General features: G+C 47.0%; 1 protein-coding gene across 1 annotated transcript in view; it reads right to left on the reverse strand.

The window, feature by feature from the left end:
- The window catches only part of fstl5 (follistatin-like 5), a 53,062-nt gene that overhangs the window by 8,496 nt on the left and 18,779 nt on the right, over positions 1–25,787 (reverse strand). The window contains exons 5-7 of the mRNA XM_056601167.1: positions 14,517–14,713; positions 12,652–12,772; positions 1–119 (exon numbers count right to left, since the gene is read on the reverse strand). The exon at positions 1–119 is cut by the window's left edge and continues 48 nt beyond it. Of these exons, the coding sequence (XP_056457142.1) occupies positions 1–119; positions 12,652–12,772; positions 14,517–14,713 (437 nt within the window). The remainder of the gene's footprint in view (positions 120–12,651; positions 12,773–14,516; positions 14,714–25,787) is intronic.

Consider the following 25,787-nt stretch of genomic DNA (forward strand, 5'->3'; position numbering starts at 1 on the left):
CCACATGATGGGGGGTCGCCCCTCCCCCGACACGGCACACGTCAGCACGGTGCTCTGACCCGCCGTTACCACAGTGACGCTCACTTCCTGGTCCTTCGGGAGGGTCAGCTGGTACACGTCTGGAAACACAAACCGTTCAGATTCACTCATCCATTCCAAGTGAGACACACATTGGTTCATTGATCCATCAGGTGGGGTTAATGTGGGGTTAAGGTGGGGTTAAGGTGGGGTTAAGGTTTGATGTGCCAAGCTTTTTTCCAAGCCGGTCTTGTGAGGTCTCTGGCTGTGAGTCCTCTGTCCTCCAATAACAGGAGACCGTCGTCTATAGTGTCGTTAACTCATAGCTCTTTGAAAACCAAGCGCTATGGAGCGCCATGAGAGAACCAGACGGGAACCAGGCAGGAACCAGGGAGGTTCAGCAGCTCTAGAACCAGGGAGGTTCAGCAGCTCTAGAACCAGGGAGGTTCAGCAGCTATAGAACCAGGGAGGTTCAGCAGCTCTAGAACCAGGGGCCCAGTAGTCCTGGAGGGTATTATGAGAGAACCAGACGGGAACCAGGCAGGAACCAGGGAGGTTCAGCAGCTCTAGAACCAGGGAGGTTCAGCAGCTCTAGAACCAGGGAGGTTCAGCAGCTCTAGAACCAGGGAGGTTCAGCAGCTCTAGAACCAGGACGGTTCAGCAGCTCTAGAACCAGGGAGGTTCAGCAGCTCTAGAACCAGGGAGGTTCAGCAGCTATAGAACCAGGGAGGTTCAGCAGCTCTAGAACCAGGGGCCCAGTAGTCCTGGAGGGTATTATGACGAACATCTCAACGTTTTTCAGCGCCCGACAAGGCTGTCAGCACGGACCAATCACACATTTCCTTCAGGATCAATGAAGTATATTAAAAAATCTCTTCAACACCAACGGTGAGCTATTGGGTGCTCACACAGTCTGTAACGACCAGGTTAGGGTCTAGTGCGGTCTAGGCTACGTGTTGCTCCGTCTCCTTCAAACAGTCCTGTCCACAAATACCCCACTAACCCATAACAAGACATAGGAACATGTTGAGGAACGTCCTAGGAACAGGGGGCCGGCGGGGTGGACCTCTGTGTTCTTATGACTTGACTAAACTGCTAACCTTCTCCTCAGAGTGAACTTCAAACGGAGCCTTTCATCCGGCCATCAATCTTTATATATTTATAAAAGTTTATAACTTAACGCAGTGTTACAGCAACGAGGCTTCAATGTTCAGATCATATCACAGCTTAGCCAAGCGCTTATTACCCAATCACAGCGCAGAACCCTGTCAGCTTATAACCCAATCACAGAACAGAACCCTGTCAGCTTATTACCCAATCACAGCGCAGAACCCTCTCAGCTTATTACCCGATCTAAGTGCAGAACCCTCTCAGTGTCCCCTAATAGAAAAGGGTGGAAGGTGTGTGTGGAAGGTGTGTGTGGAGGTGTGTGTGGAGGTGTGTGTGGCAGGTGTATGTGTGTGCACGTACGCACCAGCGTGTGAGATTGGTGGTGGTGGAATCTCCTCGGTAATATCTCCCTCACCTCCCCCTCTCCCCCTCACCTACCCCTCTCCCCCCTCCTCCCCCTCTCTCCCTCACCTCTTCTCCCCCTCACCACCCCCTCTCTCCCTCATCTCTTCACCCCCTCACCTTCCCCTCGCCTCTTCTCCCCCTAACCTCCCGCTCTCTCCCTCACATCCCCCTCTCCCCCTCACCTCACCCTCTCTCCCTCATCTCCCCCGCTCTCCCTCACCTCCCCCTCTCCCCCTCACCTCCCCCTCTCTCCCTCACCTCCCCCTCTCCCCCTCACCTCCCCCTCTCCCCCTCACCTCCCCCTCTCCTCCTCACCTCACCCTCTCTCCCTCATCTCCCCCGCTCTCCCTCACCTCCCCCTCTCCCCCTCACCTCCCTCTCCTCACCTCCCCCTCTCTCCCTTACCTCCCCCTCTCCCCCTCACCTCCCCCTCTCCCCCTCACCTCCCCCTCTCTCCCTCACCTCCCCCTCTCCCCTTCACCGTTCCAATTCCAGTCGCATAGAACTTTCTCCCTGACTCACCTCCTCTCCCCCCCCTCCCACCCCCTCACCCTCCCTCCCTCCCCACCTCCTCAGCCCTCCTCTGAGCTCCATTAGCAGAGATCCCGGGGGATTGAGGCAACATCGGCTCAGAGTCGGAGTTGGGGCTAAGGAACCTGATGTTAGATAAGGAGACGGTGTTGTTGGAGGAGTAGAGGTGGTAACCTCTACTCAGGTGAGGGTAACCTCAAGCTAACCACGTGACACAACCTCTAGCTAACCACGTGACATAACCTCTAGCTAACCAGGTGACATAACCTCTAGCTAACCAGGTGAGGTTAACACCTAACCACCACCCCCAGGGGTTAACCCTACGACTAAGAAGCAGCCATAAACCTTATCCGTCCCCCATGATGCAATGTGGCGCCATGCAACCGCCTCAGTCGAGGTGGACAACGGAGGCGGCGGAACCCATCCCTCATGTTTGGACAGTCTAATTAAACGACATCACTTCTCCTCCTCTCCCGCTGCCCGCATGAATAATGCATGACCATTAAAGTCTTAACTGGCGCCCTGACCAACAGCGGTGGCGGGGCGGCGCTCCCCACCGAGGTGAGCGTTTATGAGCCATGCGGCCGCGACGCTCGCCGCCTCCTCCTGTCGTAGAACAACCCGACCCGGAGCGTCTCCCCGCTGACGGGGCCCGCTCTGCATCTGCATGATGCGTCCGTGCTTTATGGAGGTTTGTTACACTTTACGCCGGATAGATCCGTAAACTGGGTGTTAAAAATAGCAGTCTGCCCTCAGGCCCGGGCTCTGTCTGTGAGCGTCATTGTGTGGAGCGTCACGACTGAATTCATCTCTTTATGGTTCGTCATCTAAACAATGTTACGTATTTTAGGAACACAAGCTGTATTTCCCTCACTTAACCAATAGGGGGTAGGACCAAACATATAAGCCGTAAATACTACACATAGCCACAAGGGAAAGCAGGACATTACTGAAGGCTGCAATAGATACTTTATCCACAGAGGGCAGCACCACAGACCAGACGAGGAAAACCGAGGATTACGTCCCCCCGGTTCCTCTCCAAGTCTTCCGGTCCTCCGAGTCCATAAGAAAGCCCCCTGGCCATGAAAACAATAGAACTCTCTCGGCAGCGATAGGACATACGTGGGTTTATGTCTTGGATCAGCTAGGAGAATACTCTCGCACGTGCTAAGGCACATCTTCAATCTCTCTTTACTTCAGAGCATCAGTTTACCATACCGAAAATACTTTATACAAATAAAGTCTCTTTAAAGCTATTTCTTTGGATTCGACCCCTCTTTCCTTGAAGAACATTGCAATTGGTGACCGCCCGACGTTCTTGGAAAGATCCGGACCGAGACTGGCGACCGCGAGGCCGTTCGGAAAGCAGTACAAGCTACTTACAGGCGCCACAACAAAGGTAAACAGAACCTGTTGTCAATGACTAAACTCTGTATAGTTAGATTAGTAACATTAGGTGAATAGCTTGTACTGCGTCCGTCAGGCTGCGGGGACGTGTAATCTCGGACTGGTTTAAATTCATACAGCCGGTTACAAACGGCCTAGAATAAGCTAACAGATTGAAATTAAATAACGAGCTCACGAAGTATAAGGGCTAGGAGTGTGTTTTATATGGGTTTGTAGATAGACTGTATCCAATCCTGATTAGATCTAAATGTTTGTACCAACGTGGGAGACGTATTACCTGTGGTTAAGTGTTATTTATTTGGTGAAAGCGCCGAAGTTAAGCCGGGCCACCATAAGGTATATTTATTACCGACCATAAACTTCTAAACTCTTACGGCGGAGCGAGGAAAGGTCAGGTTTTTAACGTTAATCTAGCTTAGTTGCATATTAAACCGGAAGCTTGGCCGTCGTTAGCCAAGGAATTCAAATCGAATTGATTCCTCACAGCCCGGTTCATGTAACATCTAATGTGCAATTTTGGTTAGTATAGAACGCAGCCGTAGAGGTAGACTTACGCAGTAATAACCCATCTGCTATCAAGTGCCTCGCTAACCCGCCGTGGGGACAAACTTGCAGGAATCTCATACTTCTTATAGAGATCCAATACAGTGCGACCTACCTAGGTCAAAACTAGTTTGTTTCTACAGCATTTTGGATGTACCACGTGGTGTACGATTTAAAGGGACAACGCGTCTTGGAAACGTGCGTTTCCTTTGTTCATACCTTCACGGTCGTTATAGTCGGACCCCTTTTCTGAAACAAACGCCATTGCTTGAGAGCAACAGGGGGCCTCAACTTAAGTGTTACATCCTCTCTCTCTCTCTCTCTCTCTATATCCCTCCCTCTCCCTCTCTCCCCCTCTCCCCCTCTCCCTCTCTCCCTCCCTCTCTCTCTCTCTCTCTCTCTCTCTCTCTCTCTCTCTCTCTCTCTCTCTCTCTCTCTCTCTCTCTCTCCCCCTCTTTCTCCCTCTCACTCACTCATCTTCCTCTCTAGAGATATGTTCTCTCTCTCTCACACTCACTCACCTTGTCTCTCTCTCTCTCCCTCCCCCTCTTTCTCCCTCTCACTCACTCATCTTCCTCTCTAGAGATATGTTCTCTCTATCTCTCTCCAAGCACACACTTATTGAAGGCAATAAGTGTCATTTTTGACCTGGGTGTTTTGATGAGGCAATGGTAGCCTGCACAAAGGGACCCCCGGTGTGCTCTGTCTGTCTGTCTGTCTGTCTGTCTGTCTGTCTGTCTGTCTGTCTGTCTGTCTGTCTGTCTGTCTGTCTGTAGAAATATGTTCTCTCTCCATAAAATATTCCCTTAAAAATCCATCTGTTTCAAATGATAACAATGTTTTGGCAGTCACTTATTCAGCAAATGTGTATAATTGTCACATTTCACTAGTCAATAGCTGGAAGTATTATATTGTATATTTCATTCCAATATTTGAGGTATTTAGTTTGATTTTGATTTAAATATCAATATCTAGTTCATAACTACAGTTTCCACACGCTCCTTAAGTGCCATCATCCTCATCCTCTACGAATCAATAAATCCATAGCAATAAGTTGAAAACCATCGGTAAAGCAATAGTTTCTGACGCATAATATTTTGGCTATAATTTTGTAACTAATAGAATTCAACATCTATGGGAGAACAATATTTATGTATACATGTGATAAATCTGTAAATCCACTTTGTTTGTACAGACATATTGCTTTTGGGCAACCAGGAAGGTTGTTCCACATATTGAAACTGTTCCACAGTTTCAATATGGAATATTGAAAAGTAATTAACGTTGTACAATCTTGTAACTCCCAATTCCTCGCTCTTTCTCTCTGTCTGCCTGCCTGTCTAAAGATAGGCCCTCCCTCACCCCTTAAATTCCTTCCCCATCCTTTAGTCCCTATCTCCCACCCCCCCTCATAAAGACCCCCCCCTCATAAAGACCCCCCCCCCCTCTTCCCCAGAGAATAGAATGAACCCCCACCCTTCCCACATCACCCCTCTCTATCTCTGTGTCGCTATTTTTAACAATGATAACTTCTATTTGTAGTTCCCCTTATCATCCAAGGATCTCATAGGGCTATCTGTGTACATATAAATGTACACAAAGCGCAGAAACAGAGTGTATTAATAACACAAATTGCGGTTAAGTGGTAGCCTTATGCCATAAGGTACCACAGTTTTCAGCCGGACAGATAGAACTCAGAGAAGTTTCTGTAGTCGGCTGATACGTATGTAGTATGCACCGCAGCCATATTTGTAGTTCTTGGTAGTGCCCCCTACTCGTTAACACGAGTTTATTCCCAATTACATCTCAACATCTCCAAATGTACCAAAAATATATAACTATTATAAGTCCCAACTAGACGACCCCCAGCTTTCCAAGTAGCCGATCTCTTGCATTTGTACTAAATTTGTTCTCTTTTCTCGTCAGGCCTTGGCAACCCGAGCAGTAATGGATGCCCGACATTCGTCATTTTTATCGTTAACATAACTACAAATATTCTCTTTTCTAATCAGGGAGTGGCAACACAACGATAAGTTGCCCACAATCATCATTTTACTTCTGTGCATAAAATATTAATTCTCTTTTCTCTTTAGGAGGTGGAAACACAAGCATTATAGTTGCCAAACACTCATTTTTTTTACTTCTCTGCATTGATCTTAATTCTTTCTCTCTCCAGGCAATGGCAGTATAAGAACGAATGCCAAACACTGACAGTAATTATTTTTTTCAGGTTGCTGAGCCTTTCTGTCTATTCAACATGCGTTTTGTGTAGCAAGACAGGTAGAGAACCAGGCTGGTTCAAATAGACACGGGGTTCAACTGCTAGAATAATATGTCGAATTAATAAATGGTGCACATGGTTTTAAACGAGTTATCGTTTAAAGAGTTATTTAAACGAGAGTTAGCTCAACTGCGGTAGACACAATTACAATACGTTTTTTGCGAATATTAAATCTACATGGGTTAAATTCTGCTATAATCAGCTACTACATACGAACAAACACTGCGTGAAATGTTCAAAGGTCAACTATTACCTCCATTGGAGCGATTGCAATAGATATAATATCGTACCACAATATGCATGCATTATCTTGTATTCAACAATTAGGAAAGCCGGATTCCAGACCCGAAAGAAGTCCTACAAAAGGGCACCGACCCAGGGGTCTTGCATCAACCAGATCCCTGTACGGCAGTTACACAGTGATCTTAAAATAGCTAGACTCCACATCATGAACGGTTAGCCTTTAAAGTTGTCCATAGCGTGCATACCGCTCGTCCACAGAAGTCCGGGGTTATCCAGGCCTGGGGATTCTTATTAGAAGAGTTCTGGGATAACCTCCAATAGAGGAGTCCCCCCCAATAGAGGATCCTGAGGACAAGCGGTAGAAATGCATAGTTCAACAGACCTGACGAGGTCCAAAAAACCAAAATAAGAAAGAATAAAATATGTATTTCATTGCAAACTATGAAAATAATAAAAGTCTTCACGTAATCTATGGTTAATAATTGGCAACATTTACAATTAAATTACATAAGTAATAAAAAGTAATCCATAATTCTTCATAATTTCGATTAACAATATACGTGTTACGTTTTTTCTTTACACGCCAAGACATTGGATACTCGATTATTACAATATATCACAACCAGTTTAATGGTCAACCAAAACGCACAGCCGTACGTAACCCCGACTGACAACGTTACGGTAACAACAGAAGTATGATGCCTAATATTGAAATGGAGATTTTTAATATTAAGATATTTTGATAATGTTAAATTTAAGTTTTGTATGTTTGTATTTTCCCATGTGGTCTTGTCACCCTGTTATTCTGCAGGGTCGTTCAAAATCCTTTGAGAATATGCAACAGATGGTGACCACCGATGTTTGGAAGAACGTCCCGAGAAATCCCGGCGGGCGCGACGCTAAAACAACTTCAACAGGCCCGCACGTCTGAGGTAAGTATAACTCATTGTTTTAAAGATTAAATCTGAAATAGGATTGGTTATAAGAACATTTAGGTGTAAGTTTGTTTTAGCCACCGTCCGATCGTACTGCTCCAGAAGCCTAGCATAACACGTGTAGATCAACGGTTCACCATGCATACTATCTTATCTGCCGATCCGCTAAATGCCACCCAAGACTGCATGCTTCATTTTACATTCAAGTCTGTTGGTATTTTGTTATTAAAGACGATGAATTATTAAGGTAAAAGACCCCTGACCCCCTACACACGTGAAGTCCCCACCGCCCCCCCCTCCAGGCCCCCTGCACACGAGTACCCCCCCCCCCTCTCCCCATCCCTTTGTTTACCTGGGCATTCCTGGCTGTTTGATAAGGCAATGGTAGCCTGCACAAAGGGACCCCCGGTGTGTTATGTCTGTCTGTCTCTGTCTCTGTCTCTGTCTCTGTCTCTGTCTCTGTCTCTGTCTCTGTCTCTGTCTCTGTCTCTGTCTCTGTCTCTGTCTCTGTCTCTGTCTGTCTCTGTCTCTGTGTCATAAGGTAATTGGTGATAAGCTTCGAAGTTCAGCCGGGCCACCATAAAGTATATTTATTACCGACCATAGACTTCCAAACTCTTTACGGTGGGGGGAGGAAAGGTCAGGTTTTTAACGTTAATCTAGCTTAGTTGCATATTAAAACGGAGGCTTGGCCAAGGAGTTCAAATTGGATTGATTCCTCCCGGTTCAGTTAAGTCTAATGTGCAATTTTGATTAGTATAGAACGCAGCCGTAGAGTGTAACCACGTGGTGTTAAAGAGACGGCGCGTCTTCGTGACGTGGGTTTCCTTTGTCCAGACGTCCGCCATCCTGGGTCTTGCAGAGACCAAGAGCAGCGGGGAGCCCAACTACAGTGTTACATTCTCTCTCCCTCTCCCTCTTCCTCTCTCCCTCTTCCTCTCTCTCGCTCGTGAAACCCCCCCACTCCCTTTGTCCCAGTCTTCACAGGTCCAGTAGTCAGACCCCCCCCCCCCCCCCCCCCCCATCCCCCCGTCCACAGGTCCAGTCGTCAAATCCCCCCCTCCCCACCCTTTGTCCCTGCAAACATTCTCTTCCCCTACCCTTCCTTATTCATATTGCTTAAAGAAGATCGGGAACGGTGGGACAGGGGCTTCGATTTAACTAACAATAGAGAGGCAAGTGGCCTCGCTGTTGTTGGTTGGGTTGAGGTTCTTGTCGTATTGTTCTTTCTTCCCCTTTCCCCCTCCCACCCTCACACCTAGCCATGTGTTGGAGGCAGGATGTACATTTTGTTAAGTGTTTGTATATTTGAGGGTCTGTGTGTCTAGGTGCTGAAATACAGAGAGCCACTCCCTAGTTGATATCGGCAAAACACGCAAATGTTTGTGTGGGTTGTAATCAATGTTTTTTGATTCACCAACATTAATAGTTTAAACGATCTGTAAATGTTCACATTTGTACTAAATTTGTTCTTCCTCTTCAGGCCTTTGCAACCCAAGCAGTGATGGATGCCCGGCATTCATGGTTTTAACCGGTGCCCAAGGCGGGAGTTAGCTCAACTGCTGTAGTTCAATTACAATAACATTTGTTTCATCCGATAACTTCTGAATTTTTCTTTTAGGTTCAGTTTTTGTTTTGTTTATAGAATATCACCATATATTTGATACCCAGATGTGCATAATTGTTGTAGGTTTGGATGACTCTTTGTTCTGCCTAGTTTAGACGGTTTTGATTGACCTAGCTCAAGATTCACCGGGTGTCAGACGTAGGACTGTAGCACTTCCTGGGAGCCTCCAAGCCACACGTTAATCGACTAATCGTTCCTGCAGTGTTCTGAGGTGGTAACGATGGGGCTCATGGGGAGGCCCCGGGAGAGTTGTCATTCGCGGGCTCACACGGGGAGAAATCGGGTAGGTCGGTAAGTCAGAAGGTTGAATTAATGTATCGATTTGATGTTGACCAACAAAAAACTAGATAATTATAATAATAAATACTGTTAATGTAATGGTATAGTTAGGTCTGGGACCTGCGTAGCTAAAAAAAAACTGTTTTGGAAATAGTAATGAACGTGTCCGGGACATGTGTAGCTATAAAATAAGTAAAGATAAAACTGAGTTTTACTTTACTTCACTTTGCTAAGACATATTCACGTTTGATGTGGTATGCAGAAAGTGGCCGGTAGGATATTGTGCAGAGAATAAGGCGTATTCACGTTTGATGTGGTATGCGATGTACATAGGAGTGAATCAAAGTGTGGACAACATCAAATGCGAGCAATAGGTAGAATAAATGAAGATTAGGTCATCCAATATACATAGTTAGTGTAGGACAATCGGGTAGTATGATGAAGATAACTGTTATTATGAGATACGGTTAACACAGAAGTGATATTGAACATGCAAATTTTAACATTGTTATTTCCCTTTTACATCTTTTTGGTTATAGCAACTTGGTTGAACTACGGTGTTGTTAGCTTTGGTTGTCATTTAATGTGCATGGCTGAAGCAATGCGCAAGGAGGGATGTAGTGTGAAATTAAATCAAAGTAGATACTGTAAAACAATTAAAATTAGAATTCATGGAAATATGTTTTTGAACAACTAACTGCTGTACATGAGTTTGTATTTCTGCAATAGAAACAAAAGTTCCAGAACCAGATGCAGACACACCCGGAGCCTAAAAACTACCACCGCCGAACAAGGACTAACAGTCACATGAGGAGATCAAATAACAGCAGGATTTGAATCGCTCCGGATGGGTTGGTGGCCAGGGCGCTGGTATGATTACAATCCCTCAGGCCACCTGTTACTGACACGACGACGACGGAGAACCTGTTTGGAGGCTCCCATGATGTAGGAATAACCTCTCTGAGTTGAGCCCTTGACAAGGAGGGACGAGTCTTGGGTTCATGAATTACAGGCCCGACGGCGACAGAAAAAACAATGACTACGATAATAACAAGCCCAAAACCACCCACATGAACCGGCGCACCAAATCCATGCTAGCCTATCAATCATTTTGAAATTTTAAAATTGTATTATGACTACCAATTTTTACTTTACTTTTGCACATGATGAAAATTGTATGGCCTTGTAGCACATAACCAAAAGTATTAGCTCAGGATTTCTATGGATAGTTTTGTTTGTGTGCTGTTTGGCCATGTGATTGTATGATAACAAGATTTATGTTCATTGTTGTTTTGACCTGTATTTCCAATGAGACCCACAAGGTGAATCTCATTGGGTGAATGCCGTCTCAGTATTATGAGCGCGTTGTGGTTTTTTCCTCTATTCAAGAGTTTTCCACACGGTTGATGGTGTTGATGATTGATCCTAATTTGACTATGTTTTCGGTGTGGTAAATGGTGTTTATGATTTAAAATATTATTGTATGGTCATCTGAGATGACCAAGGAGGGACTGTTACGTATTTTAGGAACACAAGCTGTATTTCCCTCACTTAACCAATAGGGGGTAGGACCAAACATATAAGCCGTAAATACTACACATAGCCACAAGGGAAAGCAGGACATTACTGAAGGCTGCAATAGATACTTTATCCACAGAGGGCAGCACCACAGACCAGACGAGGAAAACCGAGGATTACGTCCCCCCGGTTCCTCTCCAAGTCTTCCGGTTTTCCGAGTCCATAAGAAAGCCCCCTGGCCATGAAAACAATAGAACTCTCTCGGCAGCGATAGGACATACGTGGGTTTATGTCTTGGATCAGCTAGGAGAATACTCTCGCACGTGCTAAGGCACATCTTCAATCTCTCTTTACTTCAGAGCATCAGTTTACCATACCGAAAATACTTTATACAAATAAAGTCTCTTTAAAGCTATTCCTTTGGATTCGACCCCTCTTTCCTTGAAGAACATTGCAACAATAAGGATACCGTCTCTGGAAGAGGTTCAATTATTTCACTGCATGGCATTCCCCCGCACTAAAACACACTAGATAGAACACACTAGGACACACTAGGACACACTAGGACACACTAGAACACACTAGATCACACTAGAACACACTAGGACACACTAGGACACACTAGGACACACTAGAACACACTAGATCACACTAGAACACACTAGATCACACTAGAACACACTAGATCACACTAGGACACACTAGAACACACTAGATCACACTAGGACACACTAGGACACACTAGAACAAACTAGAACACACTAGATCACACTAGGACACACTAAAACACACTAGGACACACTAGGACACACTAGGACACACTAGACTGCTGGCTCCTCTCATCTCCTCTCCTCTCACCTCCTCTCACATTCTTTCACCTCCTCTCACCTCCTCTTACCTCCTTTCACCTCCTCTCCCCTCACCTCCTCTCACCTCAACACACCTCCTCTTACCTCCAATTGCCTCCCCTCTCCTCCCCTCCTCCCCTCCTCCTGTCACGAGCGGGTCTAGTTCTACGTTGAGGTTCTCATGTGTTTCTGCTGGTCTCCTCAGAGCCCGGCAGGCTTAGCTGAGCCCCTCCCTCGCCGACGCTGCACCAGACAAAGGTCACGGTATCGAGCGGCTGAAATGTCAGCCGAGGGTCGTGAGGACGGAGAGCTCACGGCCCCGGACTGGAGACAGCTTCACACCTGTTTCCCTCACGGGCTAGAGACCGGGGGTTTGGCTCCCAGGACCTCCTGTGGCCCTGGTGCCTTGCTCCAGGGCACCCTTGGATGTAAGGTTGAGCCCCGCCGTCCTCTGTCACTTACCCGTCCTGGTCCAGAACACTGGGCCTCCAAACCGAGCTCACACCGGACTGAACCAGACCGGACCAGATGGAACCAGACTGGACCAGAAGGAGCCAGACAGAACCAGACGGGACCAGACGGAACCAGATTGGACCAGACCGGACCAGATGGAACCGGACTGGACCAGACCGGACCAGACGGAACCAGACTGGACCAGACCGGACCAGACGGAACCAGACCGGACCAGACGGAACCAGACTGGGCCAGACGGAACCAGACAGAACCAGACGGACCCAGAACGGACCAGATGGAACCAAACTGACCCGGACGGAACCGGACTGAACCAGTGGGAACCAGACGGAACCAGACCGTCTATGGGTTCTGTGGGGGTCCTGTGGGGGTCTGGGGGGGGGGGTCCTGGGGGGGTCCTTGGAGGGTCCTGTTGGGGGTCCTGGGGAAACTCACCGAAGGCGGAGTACACCTCCTGCAAGGTGAGGTGGGCGTCGCCGTCTGGGTCGTCGTACTTCAGGAGGTCGTAGAGCGAGCAGGTGGAGGTGAGCCTGGAGAGGCCCTCCTGTCGGATGACCTGAGGAGACACACAGCGGGGTCAGGGGTCAGGGGCAGACACCCAGGGGTCAGGGGTCAGAAACACACACAGCGGGGTCAGGAACACACACACACACACACACACACACAGCGGGGTCAGAAACACACACAGTGGGGTTAGGGGTCAGAAACACACACAGCGGGGTCAGGGGTCAGAAACACACACAGCAGGGTCAGGGACACACACAGCGGGGTCAGGAGTCAGGGGTCGGGAACACACACACACACACACACACACACCAGGGTCAGGGGTCAGGGACACACACAGCGGGGCCAGGAGTCAGGGGTCGGGAACACACACACACACACACCAGGGTCAGGGGTCAGGGACACACACACACAGGTCAGGAGTCAGAAGATCGAGGAAGAGGAAGAGAAGGGATGGGGCGAGGAAGAGGAGGAAGAGGAGGAGACAGGATAGGAGTACTTGCGTCTCTATTTATACTAAGAATCACTGCAGAAGGAGGAAGAGAAGTGGACCGCCAGCAGCAGGAGGAAGAGGAAGAGGAGGAGGAGGAGCAGTAATCCCAGTCCAGCTGGGGGAGGCTGGGGGGGGCTGGAGGGGGCTGGCTGCAGCCGGCTTCGCCTCAAAGCTAAAGGTCATGTTCAATATTCAATATTCAGGCTCCAGGCTCCAGGTTTTTTTTTGTTGATTTTGCGTTTCTCTCGCCAAACATCGATTGGTTCCCTGGCTGACAGCCAATCAGCATGGAGGATTACGTAAATGACCCAGAATGAACCGGGGGGGGGGGGGGGGTGGGATGTTGTGTCGCTGGAGTCGACACAACATCTCCTCTCAGCAGCGCAGACACAGAGGGAGGGCTTAAGAGATGCTGAAAGACCCCTCATCCCCAGAGAGGGGTTCCAATCCTCCAGGGTAAGAGTGGAGACTCCCCTCTGATACCTCTCCTTCACCCCCCTCTCTCCTCCCTCTCTACCTCCCTGTGTTGGTCCTCTCCTCCCTCCCTCCCTCCCCCCTTCCCCCCATTTACTCCCTCTCCTCCCCTATCCTATCCTCTCATCCCCTCCCTCCTTCCTCACCTCCCCTGTTGCTGTGTGTCAGCCATCAAAGCGACACATGATGACACTTCTAAAGTGCTTTAGTATCCACCGTAAAATATCAGACTGGCTTCCCTTAATCACACAGAGGAAGAGGTCAGAGGAGCCCAAGAGGAACGGCTGTTAAGGTGCGTTCACAACAAACGCGAAGGGGCGACAAGATCCCATGCAAAGTGAACATATAGACGCGACTCGGGCGAATTATTCGCTAGAGAAAACCGGCGACAAACAAATTCGCTCAAGTTGAAATATTTCAGCTTTGCCGCGACATTGCCGTGATGACAGCCAATTACAGTCAACAACGTGGCAACTGAGTGACATGTGTAACGTAACAGCCAATCAGCGTTCAACCGGCCAACCGCTTCCTGCAGTGCAGTCCGGGTTGAACCCCAGCAAATTCGCCTGACAGAACTTGCACAGCGACAGTTAATGATTTGTCGCACGACAAAACCTGGGCGACAACGCGAACGGGTGACAAATGTGTCTTTTGGTGTGAACGCACCTTTAGAACCGATAGGAGGGTTCAGCTATCAGTATGGTAGATAGTATAGTGGTTTATATATATATAAATCTATAGAAAATCCATAGCCTAATTTGAACGGCTGCGACATATATATATATATACATATATATAGGATGAGTATCCAGGTGTAGTAGGGACTCACCTGGGAGATCTCCCTGCTCTCCACCTGCCCGTTGCTGTCGCTGTCGAAGCGTCGGAACATGGCGTCGACCAGCTGCCGCCTGGCCGCCATGTTGTCTGTGTGGGCGCCGGCGGGCTGGGACCCCAGGGACCGTCGCTCGTGGAGCTCCAGGACTTTGGTTTTCATCCTGCGGTAGTCGCCCAGCCGGCAGTCATCATCTGGGGAGGAGAGGTAGAGGTGAGCTCCGGGCCTCACCTCGTCTGGACCTCCTGGTCTAAGCCTCATTGGTCAGATTATTATAATTATACAACATTATAACATGTATAATTATAATAATTAATTATAACATTTTATTCCACGGCTCTTCTCTATGCCGTGGAACTTGCATGGGCCCTTCGCAACTTCCGGCAGTGAATTATATTTGATAATTCACAGTTTCTACGTGTAATTGAACGCCGTCAAGGAAAGTGGATCTTTTGCCGTCTTTCGTACCACTCCGCAAGTAGTCCGGTAACTTGCAAACCCCAGCGTACTCGGTTGCTAAGCGACGTCAAGGTCTTTGGCGGACTATTTCTCTGCTGATCAACACTACGAATGCTGGTAACAAATAAATTGTAAAAAGACACACAGTGTGAAGTTATTTTTTCGTTTTGGCACGTAGCTGTGTAATAAGCGGGATAATGTATAAAACGTTGCGGTCGTTATCGAAAATAAGCCCCTTCAGGGCAAAGCAAACCTGTTCGCCCTGTCTGGGTTTATTTTCCAGATAATGACTGGCGTTCTGTACATTTACTCACTTTTTTTATTTTTTTTTATTAAACATAATAACACAATGACACAAATATCTACAGACATGTACGAGAACAATAACAACAGACATTTGACAGAACACAACAAGGGATGGGGGAAGGGTGCAAGGATGACACCTTAAGATACATAGACATTACTTTGAACAGAAATATGATAGTGACTATTAATTCTCCAGCATAGAAGCTGCGCGCTCCATGCACATCAAGTCCTTATATCCCCTAAGCCATGTTTCCTAAAGCAATCCGTTTTGCGCTCCTTCCAATTTAGAAGGATGAGTCTTTTTGTGGCCAAACAGCCCAATGTCCAGCTCTGGACAGCAGCCCTCCCCACAACATTTTCTGGCTTAAGGCCCAGTAAGCATATGTTGGGACCAACTGGAATGTTTACATCTAAAGACTCTGACAAAAATGATATTACATCCAACCAGAGTGTTTTAACAGCTGGGCATTCCCATAGCAGGTGTAATAATGTGCCTCGCTTGCCACACTCATGCCAGCATAGAGGTTGATGTTTTTTGTCCATCTTGGCTTGTGTGACAGGGGTGATGTATGCCCTATTAAGAATTTTGAATTGTATGATTCGTAGTCTCACACATTTCGAGGAGTACAAAGCCGAATTCCAAACAGATTTCCATTCAGACGCAGACAAAGAAATATTCAAATCATGCTCCCAGGCCAGCTGGACAGGAGAGTAGGCACTAGGGGCAGTCTTAGATAACAAACCATAAATATTAGAGACCACCCCTGAGGATAGACTTGCTTGTTTTAGACGCTGGTCTACTTCCGGACATGAAGCAGGTGTGGCTCCGTCTTTACATTTCTTACTAATAACCGCTGCCAGTTGGCCATAGATAAGAAATGATGAATGTAAAAGACCATATTGATTTTTAAGTTGTTGAAATTGAAGGGTATGGTCTTTGTATATCTGTCCAACTGACATTATACCCGCCCTCTGCCAGATATTATTCCTTAGGGTACGTCCTCCTGCAGAGAGGATAGGGTTACCCCAAATAGGGCAAGATGGTAGAGAGAGCCCCTAAATGCCTAGTCTCCTGTGCAGTTGCTTTACGATAGAGCATGAAAACTGAATTATAATGTTATTCAGTAAGGGTGGTGGTTTTGGGCAGTACCACATTGATGCCAGGGTTATGTTTCCATTTTCAGGCATGACAGATTGCTCCAACCATTGCCAACTACCTATCGGAAAGTCATTATTATAGGCCCACGATAAGGGGTACTTTGCATTAAAAGACAAATAATACTGAAATATATCCGGAACTCTCAAGCCTCCCATTGATCTCGGGATAATTAATTTGTTGTACCCAATTCTGGGCTTTTTATTATTCCAAAGGAACTGGGTAAAAAGTGATTTAATATCCTTAAACCATTTTGGTGGGAATTTAAAAGGAATAGAGGAGATGATATGAGAGAGCCTTGGGAGAACATTCATTTTCAACGTTTCTGCTCTACCCCATAGAGAAAGGGGTATGGCCGTCCATCTACTGATGTCCTCTTTAATGGACTGGAAAATGCCAGGGCCGTTAAGGCTGAATATTTTTGTAATAGGAGAGACAATGTTAATTCCTAAATATTTCATTCCATTTGTTTTCCAGATAAAGGGGGTATCAATTAGATCTGTACATTTACTCTTACATAATAACCATGTTGACCTCTGGGGGTAAAATTGTCTTTCACTCCTGAAGCCGTCCCTCCTTTCACAGCAGCTCAGATCCCTGGTGGGCCAGGATCCGGATGGACCAGGACCCTTATAGACCAGGTCCAACTGGGGCTTCCTAAGTCCTCTCTCAGGTCCTCCCAGTGATTCCTGCTGACTGGAGCTCAGTGCTTTTGGGATGCGGAGGCGATGGCTCAGATCTGTTTGGTAAGCAGACCGTTTTGTGCTGATGATCACACTGACATCTCCAACCTCTTACCCTCAGCTGATATTTATTAAAAGCGTTAATTTGAGGCTTGATTAAGCAGAGGGAAGTACACAATGCAAACAAGACGGCTGGTTTGTCCTCAACAACCGCTGCACATTATATCCTTGGAGATCTTAATACTACACAATCAACACGATGTGGTATAACATAATTAAATGTTGAAATCCTGCTTATTGCTCCTTGTACAAACGCTGGCTAATTACCACTGGGTGTCTCGCTCTGTGCTGCTCGTTTCCAGCGCCTGTCTCTCATTGTCTGCATCACAACAACCTAGTCGACTGAGGCTCTGTGGGGAATGAACCTTGATCTGCTCCCCGTGTTTCCTGCTCTGGAAAACACCTGAGGTGGAAAACACAGCAACAGGGCTCGGTGGTTCACAAGTGGCTCTCCAGGGAATTCACAACAACAACATGCTAAGAAGAGAAGCACCGTGTAGCCGTGAGAGAGAGATCAAGAACGGTGACACTTCCCTGATCCTGTTAGGGCTTTCTGCTAATGATGCGCTTCTACTGGTTGAAGATGCCAAGGCTTTGATGTTGAGTGAGATCTCTGGGGAGTCTCTGGGGTGAGGCGACACCTCAGGTTCACTCTGCGTTGACATGAGGCAACAGAACTGCATGGTTACAGGAAGATTCTGGAGTGAGAGCTGAGATAATCCACCTAGCATCATGTTTTCAGGATCAGCTGAGTGCCCTGAGAGGTCCTGCTGCTCCAAAGACCGGCTCCTCTACTGACCCCCTCACACTAGAAGGGTTAGCTACCTGACACTAGAAGACTGTGTTGTGTTGGGGCTAGCTACCTGACACTAGAAGGTGTGTTGTGTTGGGGTTAGCTACCTGACACTAGAAGACTGTGTTATGTTAGGGTTATCTACCTGACAATAGAAGACTGTGTTGTGTTAGGGTTATCTACCTGACACTAGAAGACTGTGTTGTGTTAGGGTTATCTCCCTGACACTAGAAGACTGTGTTTTGTTAGGGTTATCTACCTGACACTAGAAGACTGTGTTGTGTTAGGGTTATCTACCTGACACTAGAAGACTGTGTTGTGTTAGGGTTATCTACCTGACACTAGAAGACTGTGTTGTGTTAGGGTTAGCTACCTGACACTAGAAGACTGTGTTGTGTTAGGGTTAGCTACCTGACACTAGAAGATGATGTTGTGTTAGGGTTATCTACCTGACACTAGAAGACTGTGTTGTGTTAGGGTTAGCTACCTGACACTAGAAGACTGTGTTGTGTAAGGGTTAGCTACCTGACACTAGAAGACTGTGTTGTGTTAGGGTTAGCTACCTGACACTAGAAGACTGTGTTGTGTTAGGGTTATCTACCTGACACTAGAAGACTGTGTTGTGTAAGGGTTAGCTACCTGACACTAGAAGACTGTGTTGTGTTAGGGTTATCTACCTGACACTAGAAGACTGTGTTGTGTTAGGGTTATCTACCTGACACTAGAAGACTGTGTTGTGTAAGGGTTAGCTACCTGACACTAGAAGACTGTGTTGTGTTAGGGTTATCTACCTGACACTAGAAGACTGTGTTGTGTTAGGGTTATCTCCCTGACACTAGAAGACTGTGTTTTGTTAGGGTTATCTACCTGACACTAGAAGACTGTGTTGTGTTAGGGTTATCTACCTGACACTAGAAGACTGTGTTGTGTTAGGGTTATCTACCTGACACTAGAAGACTGTGTTGTGTTAGGGTTAGCTACCTGACACTAGAAGACTGTGTTGTGTTAGGGTTAGCTACCTGACACTAGAAGATGATGTTGTGTTAGGGTTATCTACCTGACCCCAGAAGATGGTGTTGTGTTACGGTAAGCCACCTGTCACTCATACACTGAGACATGCACACACTGACACCCACGCACTAAGTGGCGCACTGAGACATGCGCTGAGTGAAGCACACAACGTTGGGGATTAGACGACTATGTGGAACAAACATGAATCCAGAGAATGCCATTTAACAATAACGTTTTAATAATAATGTAATCGTCTGGCCACGCGCTGCCACTGGTTCAGTTCGGCTTCACGTCCCACAGGGAAACGTTTGACATTTGGAACGTTATTGGATTGATTCAATAGAGACAAACAACATGTCGACACTCACTGTCGATGTGTCTAACCCCGACCCAAACCTCCATGCAGACGTTATCCACCATAATACTGTTAATAGTATTGATACGACTGACACTGCTGATGCTTAGACACAGATGGAGGCCAGTGTTGCCAGATTGGGACAGAGTTCCCACCCAATCTTGCAACAATGGCTCTAGAGCGCTACAGCTATTTTCACATATGTGTGTATTTCTTGTCTCTGCACAGAGAACTGGTCTGCTGCTGAGCGCTCGGCTGGCTCCGGTGATTGTCTCGTTGGATTTGTCTCCTACCACCATCCTAGAAACCGTTCCCCAGACCTACATTCTCATTCCCCTTAACGCCCAAACACCCAGACGCTGGGGAAATCCTGGAAATAGCTTTTCACCACAGAGGACTTCTAAAGCAGTTTCCAAACAGATTCAACATTCTCATTAACTTGTCTGCTTGGGGTTAAGGTAACAGCTTAATTCTCTACATTCCCGTCAGACAAACACAGTCATTTCACTTCAAACATTCAGCTCTTGCTAGAAGCAGAGATTTCCTTTAACTCCTGCTACCAGTAGACATAAGAACCTCCCGTTCATACAACAGTCGACATGACACAGACCTCCTCTCCATAGGTCAGTAGACAGAGGACCTCCTCTCCATAGGTCAGTAGACAGAGGACCTCCTGTTCATAGGTCAGTATACATGAGGACCTCCTCTCCATAGGTCAGTAGACAGAGGACCTCCTCTCCATAGGTCAGTAGACAGAGGACCTCCTCTCCATAGGTCAGTAGACAGAGGACCTCCTGTTCATAGGTCAGTAGACATGAGGACCTCCTCTCCATAGGTCAGTAGACAGAGGACCTCCTGTTCATAGGTCAGTAGACAGAGGACCTCCTGTTCATAGGTCAGTAGACAGAGGACCTCCTCTCCATAGGTCAGTAGAGAGAGGACCTCCTCTCCATAGGTCAGTAGACAGAGGACCACCTCTCCATAGGTCAGTAGACAGTAGGGATGGGCAAAATGATTATTTTCCGGGAACTAGTTCTTTCAATTCAGTTCACTATAACGATTCGTTCGTTTGATTTGTTCGTTTGATTCGTTCGTTACGTAGGATTACGTCATTTTTCAGGGAATCTCACAGGTGTCTGCCCCCCTCCCCGCGAGACGTCCCTGAGCATAATTTAAGCGGCTTCTAGGCTCTACCCCGCGTGAAAATCAACAAGATATACTATATATTACAACCAAACGTCCCACCAATATTTATACCACTTGCTTACTCTCTATATTTCATTCATGGTTTTATCTTTTTTTTACTTTACATTTAATACTTCATTATTCAGGCATTACAGAACTTTCATGGTGATAAATAAAAAATACGAACTGCAGTTTAATATCTTTGTTTGTTCTTGAATTGACGTAGAATTGAGCAAAGACTCCTGGGATTGGGAAATGCGTTTATCCAATAAACAGATGGAGGTCAAGTCTATTTTCGGAAATGTAGTGGGATATATGAGTGGCCCCACGTCGAATGGTATGACCCAAGATACGTCAGACAGAGAAAGCGCGCAAATTCGACGGTACCACCTTGTCATTTGTTTACCCAGGTGCCATGGCAACACCATTGCTACCTCTCATTGGCTGAATCTTTGCGAAAGTTGTAGACTCAATCGATATAAGGTCGCGGGGAGGCGAAGCTCTGTTCGTTTGTATATTTTATTTACGTGACCATATTTTTGTTTTATGTTAAAAAAAAAGAATCAAAGAATCAGTTCTTCTTGTTTTGGGGAACCAGTTCTTGTCGTTCACGTTCGGGATTCGTTCGTTGTGAACGAATCGGTCACGACCGACTCATCCCTAGTAGACAGAGGACCTCCTCTCCATAGGTCAGTTAACAGATCACCTCCTCTCCATAGGTCAGTAGACAGCAGACCTCCTCTCCATAGGTCAGTAGACAGCAAACCTCCTCTCCATAGGTCAGTAGACAGTGGACCTCCTCTCCATAGGTCAGTAGACAGAGGACCTCCTCTCCATAGGTCAGTAGACAGCGGACCTCCTCTCCATAGGTCAGTAGACAGCGGACCTCCTCTCCATAGGTCAGTAGACAGCGGACCTCCTCTCCATAGGTCAGTAGACAGCGGACCTCCTCTCCATAGGTCAGTAGACAGCGGACCTCCTCTCCATAGGTCAGTAGACAGTGGACCTCCTCTCCATAGGTCAGTAGACAGTGGACCTCCTCTCCATAGGTCAGTAGACAGCGGACCTCCTCTCCATAGGTCAGTAGACAGTGGACCTCCTCTCCATAGGTCAGTAGACATGAGGCCCTCCTGTTCGTAGGTCAGTAGAGACATGTGAGGACCTCAAATGTCCTGAAGGAGGTTCTGTGAACTCGTCTGGTGGCGCTGGTTTCTCTCTGGGAGTAAGTTTCTCTCTGCTCCCAGTACTCCCAATGCTCCCAGTGTCACCACAGCCGCCTGAACGCCTCCTCTGTTATAGGATCTATTAATTATGCTAAGAAGAACACAAGAACACCGGACCAGGCTGGTCTCTGTCTACTGGTTCAATAGGTGTATCTCTGACCAGGTGTAACTCTACCGGACCAGGGGTCTCATTTATAAAACTGTGCGTGGGATCGTTACTAAAAATGTGCGTACGCCCAGAAGCCAAGTTTTGCGTGCGCCAAAAAATATTCGGATTTATAAAACACTGCGTACGCACACCTGTACGCAATCTTTGCTTTATAAATCACATACTGACTACAATTGTGCGCAGCTGAATCAGCTTCACGTTCCGCCCTCTTCACACCCCTTTTTAACCATAAATGGTCAATGCAAATGACCTCATGAATGCGATCTGCATATAAAACAGACTCAGATGCAAGTATTATGTCTTGTTGGAAACAATAGCAGAAGTACTGAGAAAATCAAAAAAGCGACATTTCACGAAGGTTGAAGTGGAGACACTTGTGGGTGAGATGGAGGCCCGAAAGGTAGTTTTGTTTGGTGGTCACGGGATTGGGATCGCCAACAACAAAAAGCAGAGTGAGTGGCAACATGTTGCTGCAGCAGTGAACTCTGTCAGTAGCACGGAGCGCACTTTCCCAGAATTAAAAAAAGAAGTGGTCTGACATAGAGTTACATATTTTTATGTAGCCTACCAATAAATCGTTATGGTCCCTAAATATCCTCTCCCTCCGAATACTGCCATTTGAATGGTCCGCCAGAAGTGCCATATGGTGCAGCATTACCACGGCGCTCACCTCTGTATTTATAGGGTTACGGTAATAAGACTGACGAGAACGCCTTGGATAATCAGTTTGTAATCACCCACGTAAAATGTTCTTGAACATAACCCCTTTTTAATGCCTGATTTGTCATGAAAAGCATCAAGAGTAACGGACAACGATTGTGATGAGGAGTGTGGCTTGGTTTTTCACACTTGATTTAATTGACATTTGATTATGTGTTTACAGTCTCATCTCATCTAATTTTCGTCCGCTTATCCGGGGTCGGGTCGCGGGGGGAGCAGCTCAAGCAGGGGGCCCCAGACTTCCCCTTCCCGGGCCACATTGACCAGCTCTGACGGGGGGATCCCGAGGCGTTCCCAGGCCAGTGTTGAGATATAATCTCTCCACCTAGTCCTGGGTCTTCCCCGAGGTCTCCTCCCCACTGGACGTGCCTGAAACACCTCCCAAGGAAGGCGCCCAGTGGGCATCCTTACCAGATGCCCGAACCACCTCAGCTGACTCCTTTCTAAGTAAAGGAGCAGCGGCTCTAATCCGAGTTCCTCACGGATGGCTGAGCTTTTCACCCTATCCCTAAGGGAGACGCCAGCCACCCTTCTGAGAAAACTCATCTCGGCCGCTTGTACCCGCAATCTCGTCCTTTCGGTCATCACCGAGCCCTCATGACCATAGGTGAGGATAGGAACGAAGATCGACCGGTAGATCGAGAGCTTTGCCTTGCGGCTCAGCTCTCTTTTCGTTACAACGGTGCGGTAAAGCGAACGCAATACCGCCCCCGCTGCTCCGATTCTCCGGCCAATCTCACGCTCAATAGTACCCTCACTCGCGAACAAGACCCCGAGGTACTTGAACTCCTTCACTTGGGCTAAGGATTACAGATGTTTACAGTGTCACATAAAAATATGATGTTATTGACACATGTTGGACAGATGCTCTATTCCATGCAGTCGCGCCGTCAGTGGACAGTATGGTGGAGTAAAGGGATTAAATATAGGCTAGAGAATTTCTTTTTATTTATATTCTAAGGAGATATTTCTGGAGTTATAACTGAGAAATAACGCAGTGGACTTAAATTATTCTGATTAGGATTTAACGCATGATACGGGTTGAAATTAAATTTATGAAGGGCGATGATAAAACATAATCGTTCTTCTCACTCTGCAATTCTTCGGTCTGACTTCAGTTCACCACCACACCGTCTGTGTCGCCAATTCTCCTTTTCCTCCAAACCATGCGTACGCATGGGTCAGAGTTTGCTTAGGGCTGCGCACATTTTTCCGTCAAGTTGGTTTTTTATAGATCACAACCTTGCCGTGAAAAGTCACGTACGCAACTTTCAGCCCCGTTTTGTGCGTACGCAACGGTTATAAATGAGACCCCAGGGGCCTCATGTACTAAGACTTGCGTGGATTTCATACTGAAACTTGGCCTACGCCAAAACCCAGAAACTGTCTTACGCACAAATAAATTCAGATGTATCAAAGTGTGCGAACGCATGGATCCAAGCACGTTTCTTTTGTACATCTCAATCAACGTGGAATTGAGCGCATATGCCGAGGTGCGAAACTCCTCCCTGTCCACGCCCTCATTTAAATATGCAATTTCATTTAAATAGGCCTCTGGACCTGAGATTCACCTCTTAATCCGATCACCTGGCACTATGAACAGAGGCAAAAAACGAAACTTCACGGAGTCTGAGCTCGAGATTTTGCTCCACGAGGTAGAAATGCGCAAGCATATGCTATTGGAACCCTGTCAACAGGGATAAATGCAAAACAAAAGAGAAGTGAGTGGGAGCGTGTTTGCGAGGCCGTCAATGCAGTGGGGTCTCAGCAGCGCACACACTCTGAAATTAAAAAAAAGTGGTCAGACCTCAAGGTGGAGGTGAAGCGGAGGGTTTCTGCCCACCGCCGAAGCGTGACCGCAACAGGAGGGGGGACGGGAGTGGGGGAACTCTCCCCCTTCGATTTGAGAGTGGCCGCTTTGATCGGTGACACCAGTGGCGTAGCCAGAAACTAGTGGTGTTCCTGTTTTTTTTTTCAAATTTATTAACTCCAAAATAATACATTAACCATGTATTTTAACAGAGAACAAATGCAACCGCTGCAAAACATAAAGGGACGCAGTGCCCAGAGATGAAGAACACATAGAACGTGTGCGCATACTCATGGAGCCATACTATTACGCATGGTTAACAAACCCATTTAATCAGTATCTGAACAACACCGCTGCTGGGTTAAGAATGTAACGTATTTGCTGCTATATTTGCGCTGCAACTGAATTCACAGGGCAAGGCGGCGTGGCTCGGCTTTGAATGCATTAATTATCTCATATTAATGCATTAATGCATATGAGGCCGGTCTGGACTCATATTAATCTCATATGATGATTCCGTCCCACACAGCTGGCATGGCTCGGCTCAGGGTGGACTGGCACACTCCTGACCGATCCCGCTGGAAGGCCCCTGTTGCCAGGAACCCCAGCGTGGGCAGCACCTGTGTGGGCACGGACAACCCCTGGCTCCTGGCTGTGTGGCGCTCTAGGGCCGGCCGCAGCTCTGCGCACAGCTCCAGTAATACTGGCCTGGGGAAACGAAATCGGCTCATGAGCCAATCATCATCATTTGCGAGTAAGTCCTCGCGTTCCCTAAATATACGTTCCCTTCGGATTTGACCATTTGCGATGTCCTCTAACAACGCTAACGCAGCCATTTTTAAAACAATTTTCTTCATCCATTGCGCATGCTTTTATAGCCACCCATATAATTGCAAGGTGTGTTAATCGTTCATTAGTGTGTCTCTGATGTGCAAATCACTCTGATGAGTCATGGTTTTCACCTTTTTTCCCAGTTTCCCAGCGTCACCTCTAAGTGTCGCCAAAGGAACAATAGCTGTAGAAACGTGCGTACGACAGCTCTGGAGCTGGCGTGGGGACCGCACATTTTTACGGTCATTTCACGTTTTTTTCATCTGAACGTGAGCGTGGAAAAGGACGTACGCCACGTTTTTGTGCGTACGCAACCTTAGTACATGAGGCCCCAGGTGTAACTCTATTTGACCAGGTGTATCTCTGGAGGAGAGATGACATTTACTGGACCAATAAGAGCCAGCGGTTTGATGTGTGACGACTTTCGGTTTCCTATTTCACAAAGCTAAAGTTTTCTGACAATAATAAAACAAAAACAACTCCATAAGTAAAAAGAAAAAAGAAAAA

Source organism: Gadus chalcogrammus, chromosome 10, assembly GCF_026213295.1.
Source record: "Gadus chalcogrammus isolate NIFS_2021 chromosome 10, NIFS_Gcha_1.0, whole genome shotgun sequence".
Taxonomy (NCBI): Eukaryota; Metazoa; Chordata; class Actinopteri; order Gadiformes; family Gadidae; genus Gadus; species Gadus chalcogrammus.